Raw genomic sequence first — 20,556 nt, 5'->3', positions numbered from 1 at the left:
TGCAAGAGGAGAGCTCCCATGGCAGCAGAGCCTGCTGGGATGTCCCCGCGTCCGGATCAGCTCAGCCAGAAGCAGCCAATGCTTGGCTGCTCTTGCATCTCTCCTGCTTCCTCCTGAACCTGAGCCACTGGTGCAGCCCCTTCAGCGACGGGGCTGCCGAGGCTGGTGGGCTCCAAGCAACACCACAGTCTCAGGTGCCTGTTGCAGGCAAGGGGCAGCTCAGAGTCCCATGAGGGTGGATCTCCAGGCGCTTCCATAAAAAATATTTCCAACTGCTGCTTTCAGATTTGTATTTCATTGTGTTGACTTGGGCTTTGGTAGGTCCTCTGGTGTTTCTCCTTGTCAAGGTGCACCTCCATGTCTGGGTGGATATGTCCATGTCCTCTTAGGTGGATGAAAAGCCTCATCTTTATCACCTCTCTTAGTGTGAGGCTTGTTCATACTAAGTCAGTACCCATTTAATTTTGAGGCCCTTCTCCAGCACAACTAGTGCATAAACAGTGTTAGGGGGTGTCCAGGCACCTGCAAGTGAGCCACCAGCCTGGGATCCCATGCCTCCAGATCCAGCATGTCGTCTGGCTTCCCTCAAATGCACAGCACCTGCCTGCAGCCAAGGGATTTGCCTTCCCCGAGGGCTTCTGCCCGCCCCTAGGGCTCAGTCTTCCCAGGTACCTCATGCACCTTTCTGGACACTGCAGGCCCAGATCAGGCTGCTGCCCGCCAGGTTTGAGCTGTGCACGTCTCCTGCTTGCTGGGTGGATGATGCAGTGAGAGATGCTGAGCGGGACCCCGGGGCCCTGGCCTCTGCCTTTGGGCAGGGGAGGCCTGGCATGGGCTTCCCACTTTGCTTGCCTGGCTCTGCCCGGTTGGGGGTGTCCGCTTGTGAGCACGTGGGTGCCTTTGGCATGGCGAGATGTCCAGAGGGGAAGGGAGTTGTTAGCCGTTTCTGCTGTGGCTGTTGCCTTTCCAAAGTTCGATAAAGCCTCCAGGAAGCCACGCTACTCCAGGCCTGTCCTGTGGTATCCTAGGTATTTGGCTGTGCTGCATGTGAGATCCCTCCTACAGCCTCTTCTGAAGAAAAAGGCTATTTTTGGCTTGCAGCAAGGAAGCCACCCTCAGCCCACCAGAGTTTTGGAGACAACCCATTTTCTCCTCAGCTCCCCGCAGCATCCTTAGCCACATCTGGAGGGGCCAGGGATTTGCTGCCTTTCCTTCTCGTGTCTGACTGCCGCCTGGGGCCGTGTCCTACCGTTGGTGCCGGGGGCAGGCCGAGGAGGATCCCATTTTGGAGCACAGCAGCGAGGGACGCCTCCAGCCCGGCGGCCGCTCCGCCGGGAGGGGTGGCCGGAGCTGCGGCAGCGCGGAGGTACGCTCCCAGCCTCCCTCCAGCTCCCGCCTGCTCTGGCTCTGGGATCGCTCAGGGCTCTGCCAGACCCCAATAAACTTATACAAGTTCTCATGACCCCACGGTCCTTACGGCAGTGGTAAACTCGTGAGCCGAGGCTGCCTGGACACAGACCAGACGCTGCTGCTGGTGGGCTCTGGGAAAGTGTCTTCTGAGCCGTGTCAGTGCCTGGGGTAAAACAGCCCCGAGACAACCCCTGGCTGTGCTGGTACCAGGCTCCCCGAGCCCCGCTGTGCACTGCACCCCTGCAAGGAGGCAGGCAAGTCCAGGTAGTGGGAAAGCAGAGTCTGAAATATGCTTTGCTTTTCTTTTCTTTTCTTTTCTTTTCTTTTCTTTTCTTTTCTTTTCTTTTCTTTTCTTTTCTTTTGCTTTTTGCTTTTTGCTTTTTGCTTTTTGCTTTTTTTTCACTAAGGAGTTACCAGAAAAAAAACACCCCCTGCCCTTGCTGAGCTGGCACTGTCCTTAGTATGTCTGGATCGCATCGGTTGGATGGGGAGACGTTAATAATACTTGTAGTCAGTGCGGGGTTGTGTGTCAGATTCCTACAGCAACGTGGAACAGAGAGGTTTTCACCTGGCTGGAGCTGGGATCAAAACAGCCGGAGCGGCACACTGGGGCCTGGCAGAGGGTGCAAAGAGCTGCTCCTGGGCTCACTGGGGCTGGATGGGGGGGACAGCACAGGAGACGGCAGCAGGGTGCAGGAGCACTGCAGCGGACCTGAGTGTGAGCACTGTCCCAAGGCCGAGACGGTGGGGATGGCTTAGGTGTGCCGTGCCACTAGAGCCTGCCCACGGACGGCTTTCAGAAAAGCCAAAGGCTGTCCAGACCCTGGAGACTGGGGGGCTCCAGCCCTATCTCCCTGCACTGTACCTACTGCTCTCACCACCATGCGCAACCCGGAGAAACCCTGCAGCTCCCACGGGACATATATGACACAAGGGCTAATATAAGCATGTCCTGGCCATGCATAGGCCATGTCTGGCAGAGCAAGGCAGGTGCTGGGAGAAATGTAAACCCAAGCAGCCTGCCTCTCTGTCTCCTGGCATCTTTGGGTGTCCTGGGTACTGGGCATTGCCAACGGCTATAAAAAGGCGAGGGATTAGGGAACTGGGCTGTGCCTGCAGCAGGGACAGAGCTCCCTCTGGTGAGGCCGCAGCGGTAACAGGCGTGAGGCGCTGGACACCGCAGCCTGCGAGATGTCCTTGGGACAAGGACTTGCGGGGCCGAATGCAGTGGCCAGAGGCTGGGGCGGTGCTGGGCCGCAGGGCCCTTCGGCCGGGGGGCTGCTGGCGCCGGGCGCGGTGCTCAGAGCCGCGCGTTGCTGTGGGACGGCGAGGCGAATCGGTGCCGACAACCACTGGGGCTCTGGCAAAGGCTTGTTGGACGTTTGTACTCCACCGAGTAAAACACAAGTCACCAAACAGGGCGGGCTAGCGGGACGCAGAGGAGGCCGGCTCCTGTCCCCAGCTCTCCCAGGCGCGGCTGTGCGACGCCGGGTGCCTGCCGCTTCCTCCCCTCGCCCTGCTCCCCGGGGCCTCGGGGAGACGCCGGCTGCGCGGAGCAAAAGCGAGCGGTCCGGCCGTCCCGTCCCGTCCCGCCGCGCCGCGCCGCGCCGCGCCGCCGCCCCCAGCCCCGCGGCAGGCGGCCAGCAGCGAGGCGCAGTCCTGCACGCCCGCTCTGCACCCTCCTGGGTCCCGGCCTCGCACTTATCCCCTAAAAGCAGCCGAAACCGGACGCAGAGTCCCCCCGGCAGGCAGCGGCGGGGACGGAGCGAGACCTGTCCCGTGCCCGTCCCGGTGCGCTTGCCGGTAGGTGGCGGTGGCGTATCCCACGAGGGGACCTGCCCAGGGGACCCGGGGTCCCAGGCAGGAGCCCAGGGTGGCCTGGGGGGTCCCAGCCAGCAGCCGCTGCCGGGGCGGGAGCCCGAGGGGGGTCTCCGCTCCCCCCAGCAGCGAGGCAGGCGGGGCGCCTCGCTGCCCGGCTCTTGCAGCTAGTCGTGTTCGCGGCTGAGCGTTGTCGCCTTGAAAATGCCGATTTTATTGCACACAGTGAAACGTGGCACGCCGTGCGGCCAGGCAAGGGCTCTGGTAGGGCCCGAGAGGCTTTCTGGCCATCAGCAAAGCTCTGCCCCAGGGGTATCAGCAGAATCGCAGCAAGGAGGTGGAGTGGCAAGAAGGTGCACTGCTATTGCCCTTTTTGTCCCCCAGGAACCCAAACTCTGCACACAACCCCAAACAGCTTCCCTAGGACTGGCACAACCACACAGGGCAAGCCAACACACAGCAGAAATGAGAAATTTTCAGGATCACTGGCACCTGCACAGAAGAAACATGCCTTCACCAGTGGTCTGTAAAGCCTTTCCTGAAAAACAGGGGTTCCCAGACACCTGGGTTCATCGTGCTCAACACAAGTCTTCAAGTCTGTTTGTTGCAAGTCAGTGAGGGCCAGGCAGGTGTAACCACCATCCCACTTACTGGGAAAGCCTGTCCTTCCCTAGACGGGGTGAAAGGCCCCCACATCTATGCGCTTCATCAGTGTTCATTGCCACCTCTGCAAGAAAAGGCCAGTGGGGTGGGTGCATCCCAACAGGGCCTGCACGGAGGCCCTGGTGTGACCAGACAAGGCCTTACCAGTCACCCACAAACATTCCCTTTCTCTGGATGGCTCCCTCATACCATTTGCCTTAGCAGCACTGTGTCTGGTGTCACTGGTGCAGAAATCAGAGAAGAAACAGCTGAGAAGCGAGTATCCCCCACACACACTTACTCAGGTGTAATCATCCAGTAACGGCTGGAGGGACAGGCTTGAGGACTAAGGAGAGGTTGTGGGCAGAAGTTACTCATCTACGAAAGCAAGACAGGTTCCTGGCCTGTGTGCTGTTGCACATGTAGTGGAAGAGACCCTCACTGGAGGCTGCACTGCACAAGTACTGGTATTTTGATTTATTTACCAGATCCATGGCTGGCCACAGCATTCTTGGCACTGGAGAGTGCTTGTGCAATGGAGAAGTCCCTCACTGCCATAGCCAGCAAGAGCTTCCAGCATCTCCAACACCAGCTGCCCATAGAGCACATGACAGAGGCTCCTGCAAAGTCCCTGGTGGCCAAGCAGCTTCTGGAGCTCTCTGCCCGCAGCCAGGGGCAGCTGCAGCATGTGCTCCTGGCAGAAGTGCTGCAGAGCAAGTGCTCCTACTGCACGGCCCATGGGAAAGCCTTGTCCCTGCCCCTGACTGTCTGCCATGCTGTGACTGTGGCTCCTGCTTTCTCTTGCACCCTCACTCTGCCCTTACATGAGAGGCAGAAGGGAGAGTGAGCGGGTTGGTTGATGTCCCATGGGAACGCTGCACTCACACTTCGCTTTTATGGCAGGCGAGAGGAGCTGCCCCAGCTCTGAGACAAAGTGGGAGCAGCCCAACACCATCACATCACACAGCCGGGCCACCAGGCCCAGAGACCACTGTAGCTGTACCAGTGCTGTAGATGGAGCCAGGATGCGGTGAGCTCTGCCTGAGTCTGCAGGCAGCCACCATCAGCGCCTCTGAAAGGAGTCAGCTCTCTGGCCCCCGTGAATCTTATTCCAGACACAACGGTGATGCTGATCAGCGTGCCAAATTTCCTTGTTGATGCCAGCAGGTGGATAGAGAAGGATGAAGAGCATAAGGGGAGATGACTGAAGTGGGTGAAAAGGAGAAATGGAAAAAGATGTCAGGAAGGAGAGGAAACCAGAGCATATCCAGGGTTCTCCAGAGGGAACAGTTTTCCTGTCTGATCCTGAACGGGACAGAGAATCCATGGAAAAACAGGTAGTACTTGGATTTGAATAAACCCTCCCTGGGAATCACTGGAGACTGCTGGATAGAGATGAGTTTTGCTTATGGGCTCTTCCTCAGCAAGGAAACCTGAATGAAAAATGGAATTTGAGCCTGTGCACAAAGTGAATCAGAGGCCCGGTAGCTCCAGGGGATGGAACTGCCCTCTCCTCCTCTAAGAGCTGCTCCCCTCTGCTCCATCCCTCCTTTGCTTTAAGTCAGCACGTTCTTTTAGACCAGTCCAGGCCCTGTTCGAAATCAATCGTTGCCTTCCCTCTCTAGCTCCCAAACAGCGGTAAATCCCTCTGTTTGATCAGGAAGAAACAACGCACGACCTCTGCCCCTTGACCATGGCTCTCTCCATCCCTCTTTCCCTGGCCTGCCGCCCTGTTCCTCCAGCCACGTCACCCACCACGGAGAGATCATGCAGTAGTGAGTTCCACAAATGCCTTCCTGCCCCTCACCAAAAGCGCTCCCTTGCGTACAACCGTGAGCGTGACACGTCACCGCTGGGCGCCGGGGGACGGGGTGCGTCACAGGCGGGTGCTGCCTCCCACTTGGCCACGCAGTAACTTCCCTCCATTGTGTCTCTCCTCCCTGGGCAGCTTGTCCAATCTGTGATCTCCCACCATCTCCCTCCCACTAGCCTCTCTCGGCTGTTCCTCCTCTTTGGAGAGCCTCATTTCCGCCACAGAGCTCAACAGGCTCCCCAGCATCGCGAGATCTTTCTTGGCTCCTCTGTCCTTCCCATCAGCTCTGGGGCTTTGGGCAAAAGAGTCTGCAGAGGGGTCCCTCCCACTAATCCCCTGCCCTCCCTCAAGTCTGATCTTGCCAGGACAGCTGGGATCTGTCCCAGGAGAGGGGCTCACTATGGTGGACATCCAGAAACTCCCCTACTGTGCCACATCAGACTTCAGCGAGGCTCTCTCAGCATCCCCCAGGCCCTGGATGAGCAGCAGCAGTTCTGCGCCAGCCCTTGGATGGAGAGAGCAGGAGTGGGGAGTGCACATGGGTGCCACCAAGCAGGAGTGGGGTGAGCACAAGAGCACAAGACTAAACATGTGCATAGAGCAATGCTTGGTACCACCGGTGCCTGAAAATGTTGGCGCTGCCTGGCATCGCATCGTGTAACACAACCATGGGATTGCTGCTTAACTGTCTGTGCTTCAGAGACTGTCTGCAACCATGGACATGTGCAGTATGTCTCACGTCAGGGCTCTGGTCTTGTCCAGGGCCTCTGGGCACAGCTGGGGATGAAGCGGGTTTCTACTCAGCAACCACATACTTGGAGGGGATATGCTAAGCTGGGAGATCCTCTCACAGTACACCCTGATTTTGGAAAAGGTTGCACTGTGGTTATGATTCCTTCAGCTTACACACCAAGGCATGAAGTCACAGGTCCTGTTTTTGCAAATGACAGTCTGGCAGAACATAGAGGAAAATGAAATTCTTTCCTATAGCAAAGACAAATCTCCTGAATTTGATTGCGGTTACAAAGAGAGAACATTGCCTATCTTTGTTCTTGGCTACTCTGTTTCTACCCACGAGATCACAGGGCTTTAACTGCTCATCTCTGAAAGCCAAGAATGGAGCCTGGGCTTCCTCTCCCGCGACACCTTGCTGCCATCCAGCAAACAATCGGCTGGGTGTGCCGCATCCTCTTCCAGGGCTGGCCCCACTGAGCCTCCCAGCCTCGGGGTAGCTTGAGGGACAGCGGGGTGCACTGCCAGGCTGAGGGACTGGGATGAGTAACGGCTGGCTGCTCGCCCTGAGTCCTAGGTTTTGCTACTGAAAAGCTTTCTCCAGTTCCTTTCAAACAGCAAACCCAAACCACGAGCACTTAATTTGCACAGAGGAAATGCACAGTGTAAAACCTTGAGTGCTGATTTTACAAAGCAAACTGTTGTAACCTGCTGCTTCTGCAACAGCATGCTACAAATCCTCGACCTCGGCTTGAGGCAGAGTGGCTGTCACGCACCACCTGTGGGGAGGGGAAGCAGGAGGCTGCAGTGGGGCCAGGGGCACTGCCAGGCCATGGGGGACGGGGGCGCATGCTGAGCCCATGGGCTGTCTCCGTCCCCGAGGCCTCCGGGATACTCAGCTGCAAACGTCTTCAGGAGCTCCAGCACCGCGGCCAGGGAGCCGTGCGGTGCCAGAGGGATCCCTGGGCCGCTGCCCGGTCGCGCCGGACCCTGCTCGCCGGAGGCCACAACAGCGCCTGCGACCCCCTGTGTGAGCCACAGCCCGGGGAGAGCCGGGGGAGGCAGCTGCATGTGTCCAGCCCTGCGTCGCTCCCGCGGGGGGCAGCGCCTGTGTGCCAGGGCCGGCGCGGCTCCCCGTCCCACGGCGGCGGTGCAGCCCAGGGCGGGCGGGCGGGCAGCGTCCCCGCGGCCGGCGGGCGCACGGCTCGGGGGCCTCGGCTGCCCCCTCCCCCTGCAGCCGAGCGAAATGGCTGAACATGTAGCAATAATGCCCCGGCATTCAGCCTGCCCGGCCCGGCCGGCCCTAATCAGCGGCCCGCGGACCCCCCTCCTCTCCCCCTGCGCTCACAGAAAGGGGAACAAAACCCAGCACGTTTCTGCAGCCCCCGCGCATAAAGCGCCGGGCCTGGGCCTCAGTGGGGGGCAAAGCGGCCCGTCAATCTCGGCGCCGGGCCCCCTTTGTCCCTCGCCTCCCTGCCACACCTTTTGTTCCCGAATCCAATAAGCGCCTATTCCCGCTACCTTCCGCGGCGGCTCCTTTCAGCGCCGGCCCGGCGGCCACAATGGGCCGCTCCGCGCGGCGCGGCCCCATTCAGCGCCCTTGGCACGCTCACAATCCGCCCGGGCCGCCCTGCCCGCGGGCACGCCGCTGCGAGCCGCGCCGCCGGGCCGGGCCGGGCCGGGCCGGGCCGGGCCGGGCCGCAGCGCAGCGCCGCGCCGCGCCGCGCCGCGCCGCCGACCTCGCCGCCGCTGGGCCAAGGAGGAGCGGGCGGCGGATATTGCACCTGGTTTATTGACTGACTCCGCGAGCTGGCGCTGGCAGTAACCGATACAGAGTAGATAGAGGAGCCGCGGGACCCCCGGCCCTGCCGTCGGCTTTTTTTTTTTTTTTTTTTTTTTTTTTTTTTTTTTAACAAGCAAAGCTGCGCCGGTGGCGTGGCGCGATCAGCTCCGGCCGCGCCCGGTCCGGCACCACGGGGGGCTCCGTGCGGCGGCGGCGCTTCGCTCCGAGCTCGGGCTGCCCCGTGCTGCCGCGCCGCTCCGCTCCGCTCCGCGCCGTGCCGCGCCGCACCGCTCCGCCCGCCGCGAGCCCCGGGAGGAGCCGAGCTCCCGGCGAGCCGCTGCCGCCGCGCCTGCAGTCCAGGGCGCGGGTTACGCGGCGCGCAGCCGGGCCGTTGTGCGCGTTGTAATGGGGCTCGGCGGCCCATGGGGCCCGGAGCCGCCGGGTCGTCCCGCCTGTCCGCTCCCGGCCCTCAGTGCTTGCGGGCTACCAGGCCCGGATGCCCTGCAGTGCGCCCTGGCTGCAAGAGGGCCCCGCCGCCGCCTGGTGGAGGGGCTGCCCGCCGCCGCCGAAGCCCCCCAGGCCGCCCACGTTCACGAAGGGGCCGGCGGCCGCGGCCGGGCTGCAGGCGGCCTGCATGGAGGCGCCGCCGGTGCCTGTCGGGTAGGTGCAGCCGTAGCCGGGGTTGTAGGAGGCGGCGTTGCCGTAGCCGTACGCGGGGAAGCCGTTGTAGGAGTAGGGCCCGTTATAGGCGGAGCTGTAGCCCTGCGAGCCGCCGAGGCACGGCTTGCCGTCGCGGACGAGCACGGGCACGGCCACCCTGCGCGGCGGCGGCGGGGCCGCGGGGCCGCCCAGCTCCAGCGACTTGTCCTGCCGCTGCCGCTTGCACTTGTAGCGCCGGTTCTGGAACCAGATCTTCACCTGCGTGGAGGTGAGCTTGAGGCTGCTGGCCAGGTGCTCCCGCTCCGGCGCCGACAGGTAACGCTGCTGCTTGAACCGCCGCTCCAGCTCGAAGACCTGCGCCTGGGAGAAGAGGACGCGCGGCTTCCTCCGGCTCCGCTGCTTCGGCCTCTCCGCCTCCTCCGGCTTCTCCGCCGCCTCCAGCGGCTTCTTCAGGACGCAGCTCTCTGCACGGGGGAGCACAGGTCACGGCTGCACCTCCCCGACGCCGGCCGCTGCTGCTCCCGACGGGCCGCGCCGGCGGGCGGGAGCCCCGCGCCGTGCTCGCCGCGGAGCTCCGCGGCCCCGCGCCCAGGGGCGCCCGTCGGGCAACTAGGAAGGCGGCGCCGACACCGGCCGCCTCTGACACCGCCGGTATTTGCGAGGTGCTGGGTCGGGCGGCGGGGCCGGGCGCGTCCCCGCGCCTCGGGGCCGGCTGCGGAGCTATGTGCCGCGGGGCCAAGCCCCGGGCACCTGCTCCGCCGCCGCCGCCGCCTCTCTCGCGGCAAGCCCCGCCGCGCCGGGCGCGGGTCAGGCCTGCGCCGTCCCGCTCCTCGCTCTCTGCCCCAGAAGTTGAGCAGCGTGGGCCTGATCCGGCGGCTCCGGATCGTGGCCCTGCGGCGGCGCTTCCCGGGGCCGCGACGAGCGGAGCGCGGAGAAGGGCGGTTGCCGTCGCACGACGTGCCAGTCCCTGCTCGAGGTGCCCGGGACCGCGGCGGGGAAGCGCGGTCCGTGCCGGCCAGCGGCGGCGGGGACCGGGCTGCAGAGCGAAAGCAGCGCCGGGAGCGGAGCTCCGCGGGGCGCCCGACCGTCACGGCGGCGATGCCTGCCGGGCCGGGACGGCGCGGCTGGCCCGGCTAGGGAGCGCGGCGGGGCCAATACTCACTTGGGTCGCGGGCCGCGGGGTCCAGCTCCTCTCCCGGGCCGGGGGCCTCGCAGGAGCCGCGCAGCACGGCGTGCACGTAGTTGTCGGCGGAGATCCGCGCGTCCGCCTGGCCGCCCGGCGCTGCCATGGGGCTCAGGTAGGAGAGCTTCTCCTCCTCCTCTTCCTCCTCGCCGTCGGAGAAGCGGGCGCCGTCGGCGGCCGCCAGCAGGCAGGCGGCGGGGTGGAAGTGGTGGTCCAGGTGGTGCGGGAGCTGGGCCGCATAGTGCGGATCCTGCTGCTGCTCCAGGTTGAGGATGTCTTTGACAGAGAAGGGGGTGGAGGTGACGGGGCTCGGTAACATCATCGGGGCAGCGCAAGCGGCCAGGCAGTGCCGCGGGCCCGGCGGCGCTCGGGCTGCGGCTCGGCGGGGAGCGCCGCGCCCGGGGCGGGGGGAGCAGGCAGCGCGGAGAGACGAGGCGCCGCGCCTGCTCCTGTCTAAGTTGCCTCCATTAGCCCGGCGCTGGGGGTCTGCGTTTTGTTACAGCTTCTGCAGGGACAGCCAAGGGCTCAAGAGCCTCCTCTGCCCCGGGCCGGCACGTCACGGCGAGGAGGGGCCGGGGGCCGGGGGCGGCCTCGCCATTGGAGGGAGGGGGAGGCTGAGCCGGCCCCCTGCCCGGCTCCGGCCGCCCGGCCAGAAATAGCAATGTATTAAGGCCGCACTCGGGGCGGCCGCTTCCCCGGAGAGCGCCCCGCCGGCCCGACCCGGCGCCCGCCCGGCCGGGCAGAGCCTGCGGGCGCGGGCACCGTGCGCCGGGGTCGGGCACCCTGGAGAGAGCCGCGGCCGCCACCGCGCCTCCCAGTGCTAAGCACGTAGGTAGGTAGGGACCCCCCGCCCCGGGCGCGCCCCGCTGGCCCCGGCCCGCCGACGGCTCGGCCCGGCCCCGCGAGGGGCGAACACGTGCGGCCCGGGCCCGCCGCCCCTGCCCGAGCGCCGGCAGCACGGGGCAGCCACCGGCCGCCCCCGCCCCGCCAGCGCCCAGCGCTGCCGCCGTCGAGGGGGCCCCATCGGCCTCCGCCGGCTCGCGCCCCGCCGGCGGCCGCCCTCGGCCCCGCCACGTACACTAGGCCGACCCGCTCGCTGTGCCGCCGCACCGCCGCTCTCCCCCGCCGCTGCTCCCGCAGATCCGCCCGCGCCTCGACAGAGCCGGCGCGCACCGCTGCGCCCCTCCGCGCGCCCGCTCCTCCGCCCGCGCCGCGCCGCGCCGGCAGCCGCGCCGCCGGATCGGGCCCCGCAGCGCCGCGACGGCCGGGCCCCGGCGGGCCGGGCCGGGCCGGGCCGGGCCGGGCGGGCAGCTCCGGGCCGCGGCGCTGCGGGGCCGGGCCGGCAGCGCTCTGCTGCGCCGTTCGGTGGCTCGTTTCGTTTTCTTTCGTTTTCTTTCGTTTCCTTTCGTTTCGGCCGCCGGTGATGGGCTGGCAGCGCCTCCGCGGAACCTCCACGCCGCCTTCCCGGTCGGTAACGCACCGAGCGAGCACGGCGTCGCCTGCCGATCCCGGCGCCGCACCGCCGAGGCCCCCGGCCCGGGGCTGCGCCCCCGCGCCGCCGAGCGCACCGGCGCGGCAGGGCGGGCGGTGCCGGCGCCCCGCGGCAGCGCCCCGCGGCTCCCGGCGCCCCGAGCGGCCCCGAGCCTCCGCGGCGCGGGGACTGGGCGCGCCGAGCGGCGGGCGGGAGCTCCCCGGCGAGACATTTCGTTGTGATTAAAATCCCGCCGCCCCGCAGGGCTCGGATCGGCGCCGAGGCAAGGCCACGGGAAGCCGGGCGCGCACGCCGGGCAGGTGAGTGTCCCGGGATCGCGGCAGCGCGGGGCCTTCCCGGGCGCCTCTCTCGGGTCGGTACCGGGCGGCGGCTCCGCCATTTACCAGCTCCGTCGGGGTTCTTGTTTCGCCCGAACCCCGCCGCTCCACTCGCCCCGGAGAAAACCAATTACCGGCCGGCCGCGGCCACGGCCGGGGCTCGGTCCCGCGCACTTCGCCGCAGCTCAGAGCTCAGGCGCCCGCGATCCGGCTGCGGCGCCGGTTCCCGTTCTCTGCGGCGGGGCCGCTTTCCTCCCCCCGCACTGGGGCCTTGGCGCGCACCGGGGCGCCGGATCGCTCCCGGCTGCGCCGCCGCAAACCCGTCGCGCTGAATCGCGGCGGGTCGCTCCCTGCTCGCCGCTGCGCGCCCGGCCGCCGCCGGCTGGAGCCCGCCCGATCCCGGCGGCGGGCCTCGGTGGCTGGGAAAGCGGACCGGCCCTCCTCGGCTCGCCGGGGCGCGGGGCCGCCCTGCGCTTCCTCGCTGCCCGCGATAACGATTAGTGCTTTATCGGCGTGACGCCCGCCCGCAGGCCAGGCCCCACTCAAGCCGTTGCAAGGCCCCGCTCTCGGCTCGGCTTGGCTCGGCTCGACTCGGACTAGCCCGGCCGATGGTTGCCGGGACGTGTGAGCCGGGGAGCCCCGGCGGCGCTGCGGGCGGCGGGGCCTTTGCACGGGGCCTGGCTCCCCGGGAGACCCTGGCGCCGGTGCCTGCGGCGGGGCGAGCAGCGGCGGGAGCCTCCGTTCCCGGGCGCGGGGCCCGCGGGAGCGGGACGGCGGCGGCGGCGGGTCTTTCCGACCCTAGGGCCGCGCTGCTCCGGGGATCGCGAGGATTAGCGGGCCCGGGCACACGCCTGCCCGAGCCTCCCCTAGGCGCTGCAGGACCGTACCGGGGCTCGGCCCTGAGCCCGGCCGGGGCTGCCCACGCTCGTTGTCCCCTTGGGCTCACCTGGAGCCTGTTCGCTGCTGCCTTCAGCTGGAACCCGGCCGGGGCCCAGCGCCAGGCGCGGCCGGGAGACCGTAGGAGCCCGGCGGGTGGAGATGGCTCCCTGGATCGGCTCGGCGGCGCTGGCTGTCCCGCCGGGGCCCGCTTCCCCACAGCCGCTGGGCCGGCCTGGAGCAGGCTCCGGTCCCCCGTGCCCGCCGCAGGGAAGTGCTCGATGGACCACGGCCCGCGGGCGGAGAGAGTGTGTCTCAGCCGGGCCTCGACTCGAGTGCGCATACCCCCGCGTCGCCCCACATCTTTTCTGAGGACGCCTCATCTCCTACCCTCACCCCCGGAGCAGTGCCCCAGCCAATGCCTTCCTGGCTTGCCGGCCTCGGCCCCTTCGGGAGCCGGGGGGCATCGGGCCAGTCTCGCGGCGCCGGCGGTCCCGGGGCCTCTTGGCTGCGTGGGAGCGGCGACTTCCCGGCGCGGGTGTCGGGGGAAGCGGGCCCAGGGCCGTTGCTCGGTCCCCGCCGGTGCCAGGGCGGTGGGGGGATGAACGGGACGGGACGGGGCAAGTTCCGTACAGGGCAGCGGTGCGGGGCAGCTTGCGGGACCCAGGGGAGGACGCAAGCCCGGTACCTGCCGGTGGGTGTCAGCCCGGAGATGCGATTCGGGGGCTTTCCCAAGCTGACTGGGCCGGGGTCAGCGGGCTATTAATGGTTATTTTATTTATATCATTAGCGGCGTCCCCTGAGCTCTGTTTACAGCGGGGCCTTGTTGTCCCGGCCGCTCCTGCGCTCTGTTTAGACAGGGGATTATAGTAATGGATGGAGCTCGCCCTGCGGATGCTGCGGCGGAGCCAAGAGCCCCCCCGACCGCAGAGGGGGGAGCTGCCCTGCAGCGACCGCGCACATCGCGTCGCCAGGCGAGGCTGCCGGCCGACCCCCCCTACCCCCCCGCGGTGCGGGCGGCCCGGTAGCACGCGGCCGCGCCGGGAGGCCTCGCTCGGGGCGATGCTATCAGCCGCAGGGCTGCTAATTGCTCCATTAGTCTCGCGGGTGCCGAGTGCTGGAGCCGGCCCCGCGCTAATGGCCGTAAACAAACAAACACGCTAATCCGCCGCTGTCTCTGGCTCCGGCCGCGCCGGCGGGTGCGCGGGGAGCCCGCGCAGGGCGGCGGCTCTGCCCCGGCGCCGCCTGCGCGCATCCACCTGCCCGGCTGCGCGGCCGCGGGCCGACGTCCCGCGCCGAGCTCCGCCGCGCGCGGCCGGGCCCTTCTCGGCCGGGCCCTTCTCGGCCGGGCCGGGCCCGCGTCGCCCCGCGCCGCCGGGAGCTGCCCCCCGCGCCCGAGTCTATTTACACAGAGCCTGCCCTTGTGTAAACGCTGCGCGCCATGGTTTATCTCAGGGCCCGTCTGTTTCTCGTTCTCTGTCAGCAGCGCCCGGTGAAGAATGGCCCTTTCCCAGGGGCTTGGCCCTGATTTATGTGAGAACCGCAGCGCGCCGGGGACGCCCCCGCACGGCGGGGCCGGGACGCGGCGCGGAGAGGCCTCCGGGCCCCCCGGGACCGGCGCTGGGACCGGAGCCGGCGCCGCGCCGCCGCCCCCGACGTGCGCGGCCGGCCCGGCCCGGCCTCGCACGCTGCGGACACGCCGAGACACCTGCCGGGAGCGGGCCCTGCAGCGCCCGCCGCGAAGCGCGGCACGGTTCGGCTTGGCTTGGCACGGCTCGGCGCGGGGGAAGGCGGCGCAGCGCCCGCCCGGGGAGCCCCGCGCTCGGGCTCCGCCCGCTCCCCGCCGGCGCTGCCCTCTCCGCCGGGCTCCGCGGAGCCCCGCGGCGCGGTCCCGGCCCCGCCGGCGTAGAGCTGGCTGCGGGTGGGACCCCGGCGGGCAGAGGCCTCGCTCTCCGCACTCCCCCCCCCGGCAGAGCTAAGGGCGTCCCTTCCCCTGCTGTCTGCAGCAGGCTGCCCTCGCCGTCCCGGCCGGCGGAGGTGCAACCAGCGACAGGCAGGCACTGGAGATTTCCACTGTTGTAGAAAATGACTTTTATCCCAATTGATTTGTTCCCCGGCCCAGGGATTACTCTTTTTTTCCCTCACCTTTCGAAAGGACACATAGTCTTTATCCCCCCAGAAAGCTGAGCACCCCGCAGGCTGAGCGCTGCACTGGCCAGGAGTGCTGTGCACTCACCCAGCAGTGTGCTGCCCATCACTCTGCGCACCCAGGTCTGCCAGCCTCCTGCCTCTCAGGGTCTTGGGAACCCCCTGGCTTGGCTTTGCTAAGACTCATTTAATGTCCAGTTTTGTGAGAATGCTATTGCTACAAATATTTGGTTTTCCAGTATTGAACTGTGTTTGTGCTGGGAATTAATTTTCTTGCTTTCTCTGGCACTGGCTGTTTTAGTTTTGCATCACAGTTCTTGCATGCAGAGATGTATGGTTTTGGAATATGTCCTCCAAAAAAGCACTGACCAGAACATGTGTTTTTCTGGCGGTCAGACACAGACTCTTCACTGTCCAGAGAAATGCATACATTTCAAAGGTGAGAGCTTGATTTATATGGTTCAGAGTAGTGCTGGGTACCAGTAGCTGTGTGTGCATTCAGTGATGCACACGTTGGTGGGTAAAAGTAGCTCATGAAGAGCGCAGGTCATTGCAGGAAGGAAAGCTTCTTAGCTTTGGACACCAAAAAGGAGGCTGCCCTTTATTACAGCGTTCGATGGACCTGTGAAGCTAAGGCTGATCCGATGTGTTGAGCTCAGTGAGAGCCAAATTGCAGGAGCAGGTAAAGGTCATCTCATGTCTGAGGCACTTCAGGATAGGAAATGTCAGTGCCAAGGACCCCCTTCTGCCTGCTTTTATTTGGCATCTCTTGTGCACAAAGGCGATCCAGGCTTCACAAAGCCACCCTGCTGCACAGCACAGCCCCGCGACTGTGGACGTGTGGAGGGTAGTAAAACACCTCTTCCTCTGGAGAAGAATCTGTCATAAATCACAGTTTACTGCTTGTGCGATGAGATGGTCCAGTGTCTGGGCTTCTGCTGGAAGACAGCACCACAAACATATGTACGCCACCCCCTTCCCACTCACACAGCATAAAACGCACAGACTTTCTCCAAGCGCTTTTGCTTCGTGCTTCAGAAGCCGTTGCTACATGTTTGTGTCCATGAGGTTAAGAACTTGGGCTGAAATTCATCCTTGAGCAGAGGCCCAGCACGAGGCTCATTCACCGCTTGCATCCGCAGGCCTGCGTACCACTTGCATCCCATAGGGCTTAAGTGGAACGTAAGTGGACCCTGGGCCTTGTGCTGGCGGCCTGCCCAGCGCTGGATTTCAGCTCAGAGCCCAGGCCTGCAGCTCTGATTCATGTACGTAATCCTGCTGAAGTCAGCGGGTTTCATCCTGCTCCCACCGCAGCCAGTGGGACGGTTCACACGAGAGTGGCAGGGTCAGGCTCTGTGTTTGCATGTGCTGTAGAAAATGGAACAATTAAGATTAAACCAATTAAATTTTAACAGGTCTGGAAAGCGTTTTATTAGATAATAAACACCAGGGATTAGCCGTGTCAGGGGTTGCTGTGTATATACTGCATGAAGCGGTTCCTTGCTGTCCACGGCACTTGGTGCTCCTTCTCGCTCAGGACCTCCCGGTCCTGCCGTTGGGTCTGGTCCTCCGACGAGCACATGGTGCTGGGAGCGCAGCTGCACGCCAGCTCTTGTCCAAGGCCTGCTGAAGCATTCTGGGTGCAGCGCTTCCCTTAGCCCGAGGGAAGCCTTTTCTAGAACAAATTTTGCAAGTTACTTGGTGGCTATTTCTACGCGTGTCCTTTGGAGACACAGAAACCCTCATGCTTCAATACATGCATGCTTTTGAAGAGCGAGCAGCCAGGCTCAATCTGTGCAAGGTGGTGACATGTCTCGTCTTGGAAACAGAGCTGATAAGTTCCCCTTGTTTAGGGCATCTGCCTGGCAGCCAGCCCCACTTCTCCTGCTGTTTAATCAAGATTCCTCTGGCTGCAAGCAGGGTTTGTTCCCATGTGGATGACGTTGTCCTTGTGAATGACTAGCCCCAAGAGCTGATAAATCTGCACCAAAGATGGCCTCGAGCCCTGGGGTTACAGGCTGTTTTCCAGATAACCAGATTTCGGCAAAAACTGTGCCGCAACTTCAGCTGTGCTGCAGCTACAGCTCCCAGGAGCGCACCCATGGCGCAGCATGCAGGGCAGTTGCCCCTCTGTAACGACGCTCGCTCCTGTTTGCCTGCCAGTCTTGGTCAGCAAGTTGCTTCTGGAGTTCCCGTAGGGCTCCTTTGGGACCTGCCCGGGGCTCTGCAGGGTGCCTGCTGCCGGGGCTGCTTCACGGCTTCATGCTCTGAGCCAGCAACTTGTCACTGGTCAGCTCAGGAGGGTTTTGCACAAATATCCTCCTCCATGTTGTACCTCACCTCTGCTCCTACCTGCAGCCTGTGCTGAGGGAGTAAGACGGGGCCTGGGGAACCTCATGCTTTTTGTTTCTGCTGGGAAAAATACAAGGCAAGAGATGGCACAGCCAGACAGGCTCATCTGAAAGGCATTTTGCATGCTGCTTCCAAACGCCGTGGCACGCGAGCCCCTGATGCCGTGGCATGTTTTTCTCTGGAAAGGGAATGGTTGCTGTGGGTGGGGATTATGGCATGTGCAGGGGAAGAGAAGGAAAACGGCTCCCTGGCCAGCTGTTGAGGCTGGCAAGGTTAATAGTAAAGCATGTGCTTGGACTGTGCATTTTTTAGTAAACACCCATTCTTCCATTTTCCTTTAAAATACTTCTCACATTTTGCCATTGCAACTGATGTTGCGTTATGCTCCTCGCTGATGGCTGTGGTGTAAGTAGAGCAGACTCTGAGTCCCGCACACAGCCGGGCAGGTGGGAGATTTGGAAGTTTCTGTTAATAGTTTGTCTGCCAAGTTCGTCTAATGAATTCTCCTTGTAATTACTGCACAGCGGTTGTTAGTGTATCCTGATGGATCAGAACTTTCTAACAACAACTCTAGATACAATTATAAACTGTTTTTCTCTCTTGGAGTGGAGACTTGAGAGAGGATTCCTAATTGTCCTCGTCCCTTCTGGGGCTGGTTTTGGATTATCCCGCACAGGCGTCTCTCCAGACTTGTTTTTAGCATATCTGTGGGCTCTCTGCCAGGCCCAAGGGAAGGAGAAGTCGGTTTTGCAGATCTTAATCCCCCCCCTCCACCCTTCCACTCCGCTTACACCTCCAAGGAAGAGCGCGGATTAGAAGGGATTTGCCCTCGTGGGCCTTGGGTTTGGGTTTGTAAAGATAGGTCCTCGGAAGCTCTGTCTTTCTTTCTTCCTTTTAAACTCGACTCCCAGCCTTGAGCCAGGAAGCGGCAAAAGCGAGGCGCTGCGTCGTTCGAAGATCTCCCGGATAGGTAGAAAGGCCTGCCTTGAGCCGGCATTTCCTCTGCGAGGCAGCGGCCCGAGTCGGAGCAGAAGGCGGTAGGCGCTGAGGGGGCCCGGGACGCGCCGCTCCAAGGGGAGGGAAGGCCGGCCGGGGAGCGCCGCGGCCGGAGGCAGGCTTTCCCGCGCCGCGGGGAGCAGGGGCGCCCGTTCGCCCGCTCCCGGGAGGAAACCGGCCGGGAGCTGGCCCCGGCCGAGCCCTTCGCCGTGCCCCGTCCCGCTGGAGGCACCGACGCCGCTCCAGCTGCTCGGCCGCGCGGGACGCCCCGGCCGAGGCACGTCCCCGGCGGGGCCGCGCGGCGCGGCGGGCCCACGTCCGCCCCGGGCGCACCCCCTGCTGCCGGTCGGCGAAGCCGGAGCCGTGTCCTTGAGCTGACCTTCGCCTGACCTTCCAGTAACGTTCGAGAAACCCTCGGAAAGGCTTTTCTCATTGTGCAGCCCCAGGGTTTCCAGGGAATTAGTCAGCAGGCTGGAATTGTGCTCTGCGTATGTGACCCCCCCGCTCCCCCGCCTCTCCCATCGCCGGAGCCGGACCGGTCCAAGAGATATGTTGCCAGGGTGACAGCGAGGTGTGATGGATGGACGGCGAGTGGCTGCGGAGTGGCAGGGCCGCTGGTCAGCAACCCAGGGCTGTGTTTATAAGAAGGAAGAGGCTGTTTCCTGGAGGGAACATAATGCAGCGCTAAAAAAGGCAGGGGAAATACATCATGCGAGGCGAGCGCGGCCCGGGGAGGGGAGGGCCGCCGGGGAGCCCAGCGCCGAGCGAGCCGCCAGGTCAAGGTGCCTTTGACAGGGGCCTTTTTTATAGGCCATTTGCGTGAGAGTTTGCTGCTGTTTCTCTGCAGCCCTGACAGCGGCTCAAGGCCCGGCCGGGGTTCGGGGAGGGTCTGATCTCCACCGCCGCTTTCCAGCCCTTCGGCTCGGGACCCGCTGATTTATTTAGGAGATAAATAACCGCTGCTGACTATTGTTCGGCCGCCGCGGAGCGACGGTCCCCGCTCTCGGAGCCGGGATCCCGACGCAGGCGCCCGGCCGCCGCGGAAGCCGGCGGCCGGGTCCGCGGCGCACGGAAAGCCCCCGGCTCCCCGGGGCGGCGTACCCCTTCCCCGGGGCCGAGCAGGCTGCCGCGGCGCCGCGCTCCGCTTCCCTGCCGGCGGGAGCGAGCCCGGCAGGTACGGCGGCGCCCCGCGGCTCCCGCGCCGCCGCCGCCGCCTCGCTCTGCCCTGCTCTCCTCCCGGCCTCGCTCCTCCGAGCTCGTCAAAGAGCCCGGCGGAATAGCCCTGGATTTCTCCCGGCGAAACAAAAAGCCCAGTTAAACATTTGAGAAGAGAACATCACAAAGGAAACAGGACAATAATAATAATAATGAGAAGAAAACTCTAACTTCACTTTGCTATTTCTATGTAGGCACAAATTGTTTCTATTAAACCTGGAAAATTGTTGAAATTTTGAAAGTCTTGTTTTTTTTTTTTCCTTTCTTACCCCTTTCTTTTTATTCCTATTACCTTGAAATAGCTGAGCAAGTGATACGGCATTTAGGTTTTTTGTTTTTTTTTTTTTCCTTTCTCTAGAGTTTTAAAGCTTTGAAAAGTGACAGCATAGGGAAGAAAAGATGAGAAAATAGAGGAGGAAATCTAATGCAAATGCCTGGCATTCTTCAAGCAGCTTCTGGGTAGGGGAGAGAAAGAAGACAATGAAAACATGAAAACATGTTGTTTGAAAATTTTGAACAGCATTCTGGTTTATGAAAACTGAAATAAAAATCAAAACTTCCATAAAACATTTTGTCAAAGTGTCGTATTGAAAAGTTAAATTAAAAACTCCTGTTTCCCATACAATAGTTTTCAATCAAATTCATTTGAGGCAAGAATTTTTTCTGTAATTTTTATAATTAATTTTTCACATTTTAATAATAATAATCCTGCTTTAAAATATTAATACAAATCCTTAATTTCCTCTTTTCCAGCAAATATCTGCATTTGGGTGCTCTCCTCGGTGGTGTGGGAATAATTTTTTTTTCTTTCAAGTGAAGGTTCATTTTTGGCTAAAGTTTTTCATTTTCTCTCTTTTCTTTGGAGGAATATTTTGTCTTCGCTGTTAGTCATACTTTCCCTTTTCTAATTCATGCAAATAATGCCTCATGCCTGAGTTCCTTAATGATTTTAATGTTAATCAGTTAATAATTTTTCGCTGCACAGCCTGATTGCGCTCTGAAAGCCACTTTCTTAAGTATTTGATGAGTATTGTATATTTAGCATTTGCGTTGTTCTAAGTGACTTTTAACACTTGGTTCTCTTAGTTTAAGTTCAGATTAGCGTACTCACATGCACTT

General features: G+C 62.9%; 1 protein-coding gene and 1 long non-coding RNA gene across 2 annotated transcripts; one reads left to right on the top strand and one right to left on the bottom strand.

Annotated features, from left to right (window-relative positions):
- Positions 1-8,186: 8,186 nt before the first annotated feature.
- On the bottom strand, positions 8,187-10,729 carry NKX2-3 (NK2 homeobox 3). Its single transcript, XM_062580579.1, has 2 exons — positions 10,021-10,729; positions 8,187-9,322 (listed from the first exon to the last, which is right to left on the bottom strand). Exons 1-2 carry the CDS (start codon positions 10,361-10,363, stop codon positions 8,682-8,684), a joined length of 984 nt encoding a protein of 327 aa, XP_062436563.1. The 5' UTR covers positions 10,364-10,729; the 3' UTR covers positions 8,187-8,681.
- Positions 10,730-10,734: 5 nt separating this feature from the next.
- LOC134142980 (uncharacterized) lies at positions 10,735-20,004 on the top strand. Its single transcript, XR_009958991.1, has 3 exons — positions 10,735-10,873; positions 11,777-11,832; positions 19,796-20,004. It is a non-coding gene; the product is annotated as an uncharacterized LOC134142980 (long non-coding RNA).
- The last annotated feature ends 552 nt before the right edge of the window (positions 20,005-20,556 follow it).

This window comes from Rhea pennata, chromosome 7, assembly GCF_028389875.1.
Source record: "Rhea pennata isolate bPtePen1 chromosome 7, bPtePen1.pri, whole genome shotgun sequence".
NCBI lineage: Eukaryota > Metazoa > Chordata > Aves > Rheiformes > Rheidae > Rhea > Rhea pennata.
This window is presented reverse-complemented; position numbering and strand designations above follow the sequence as displayed.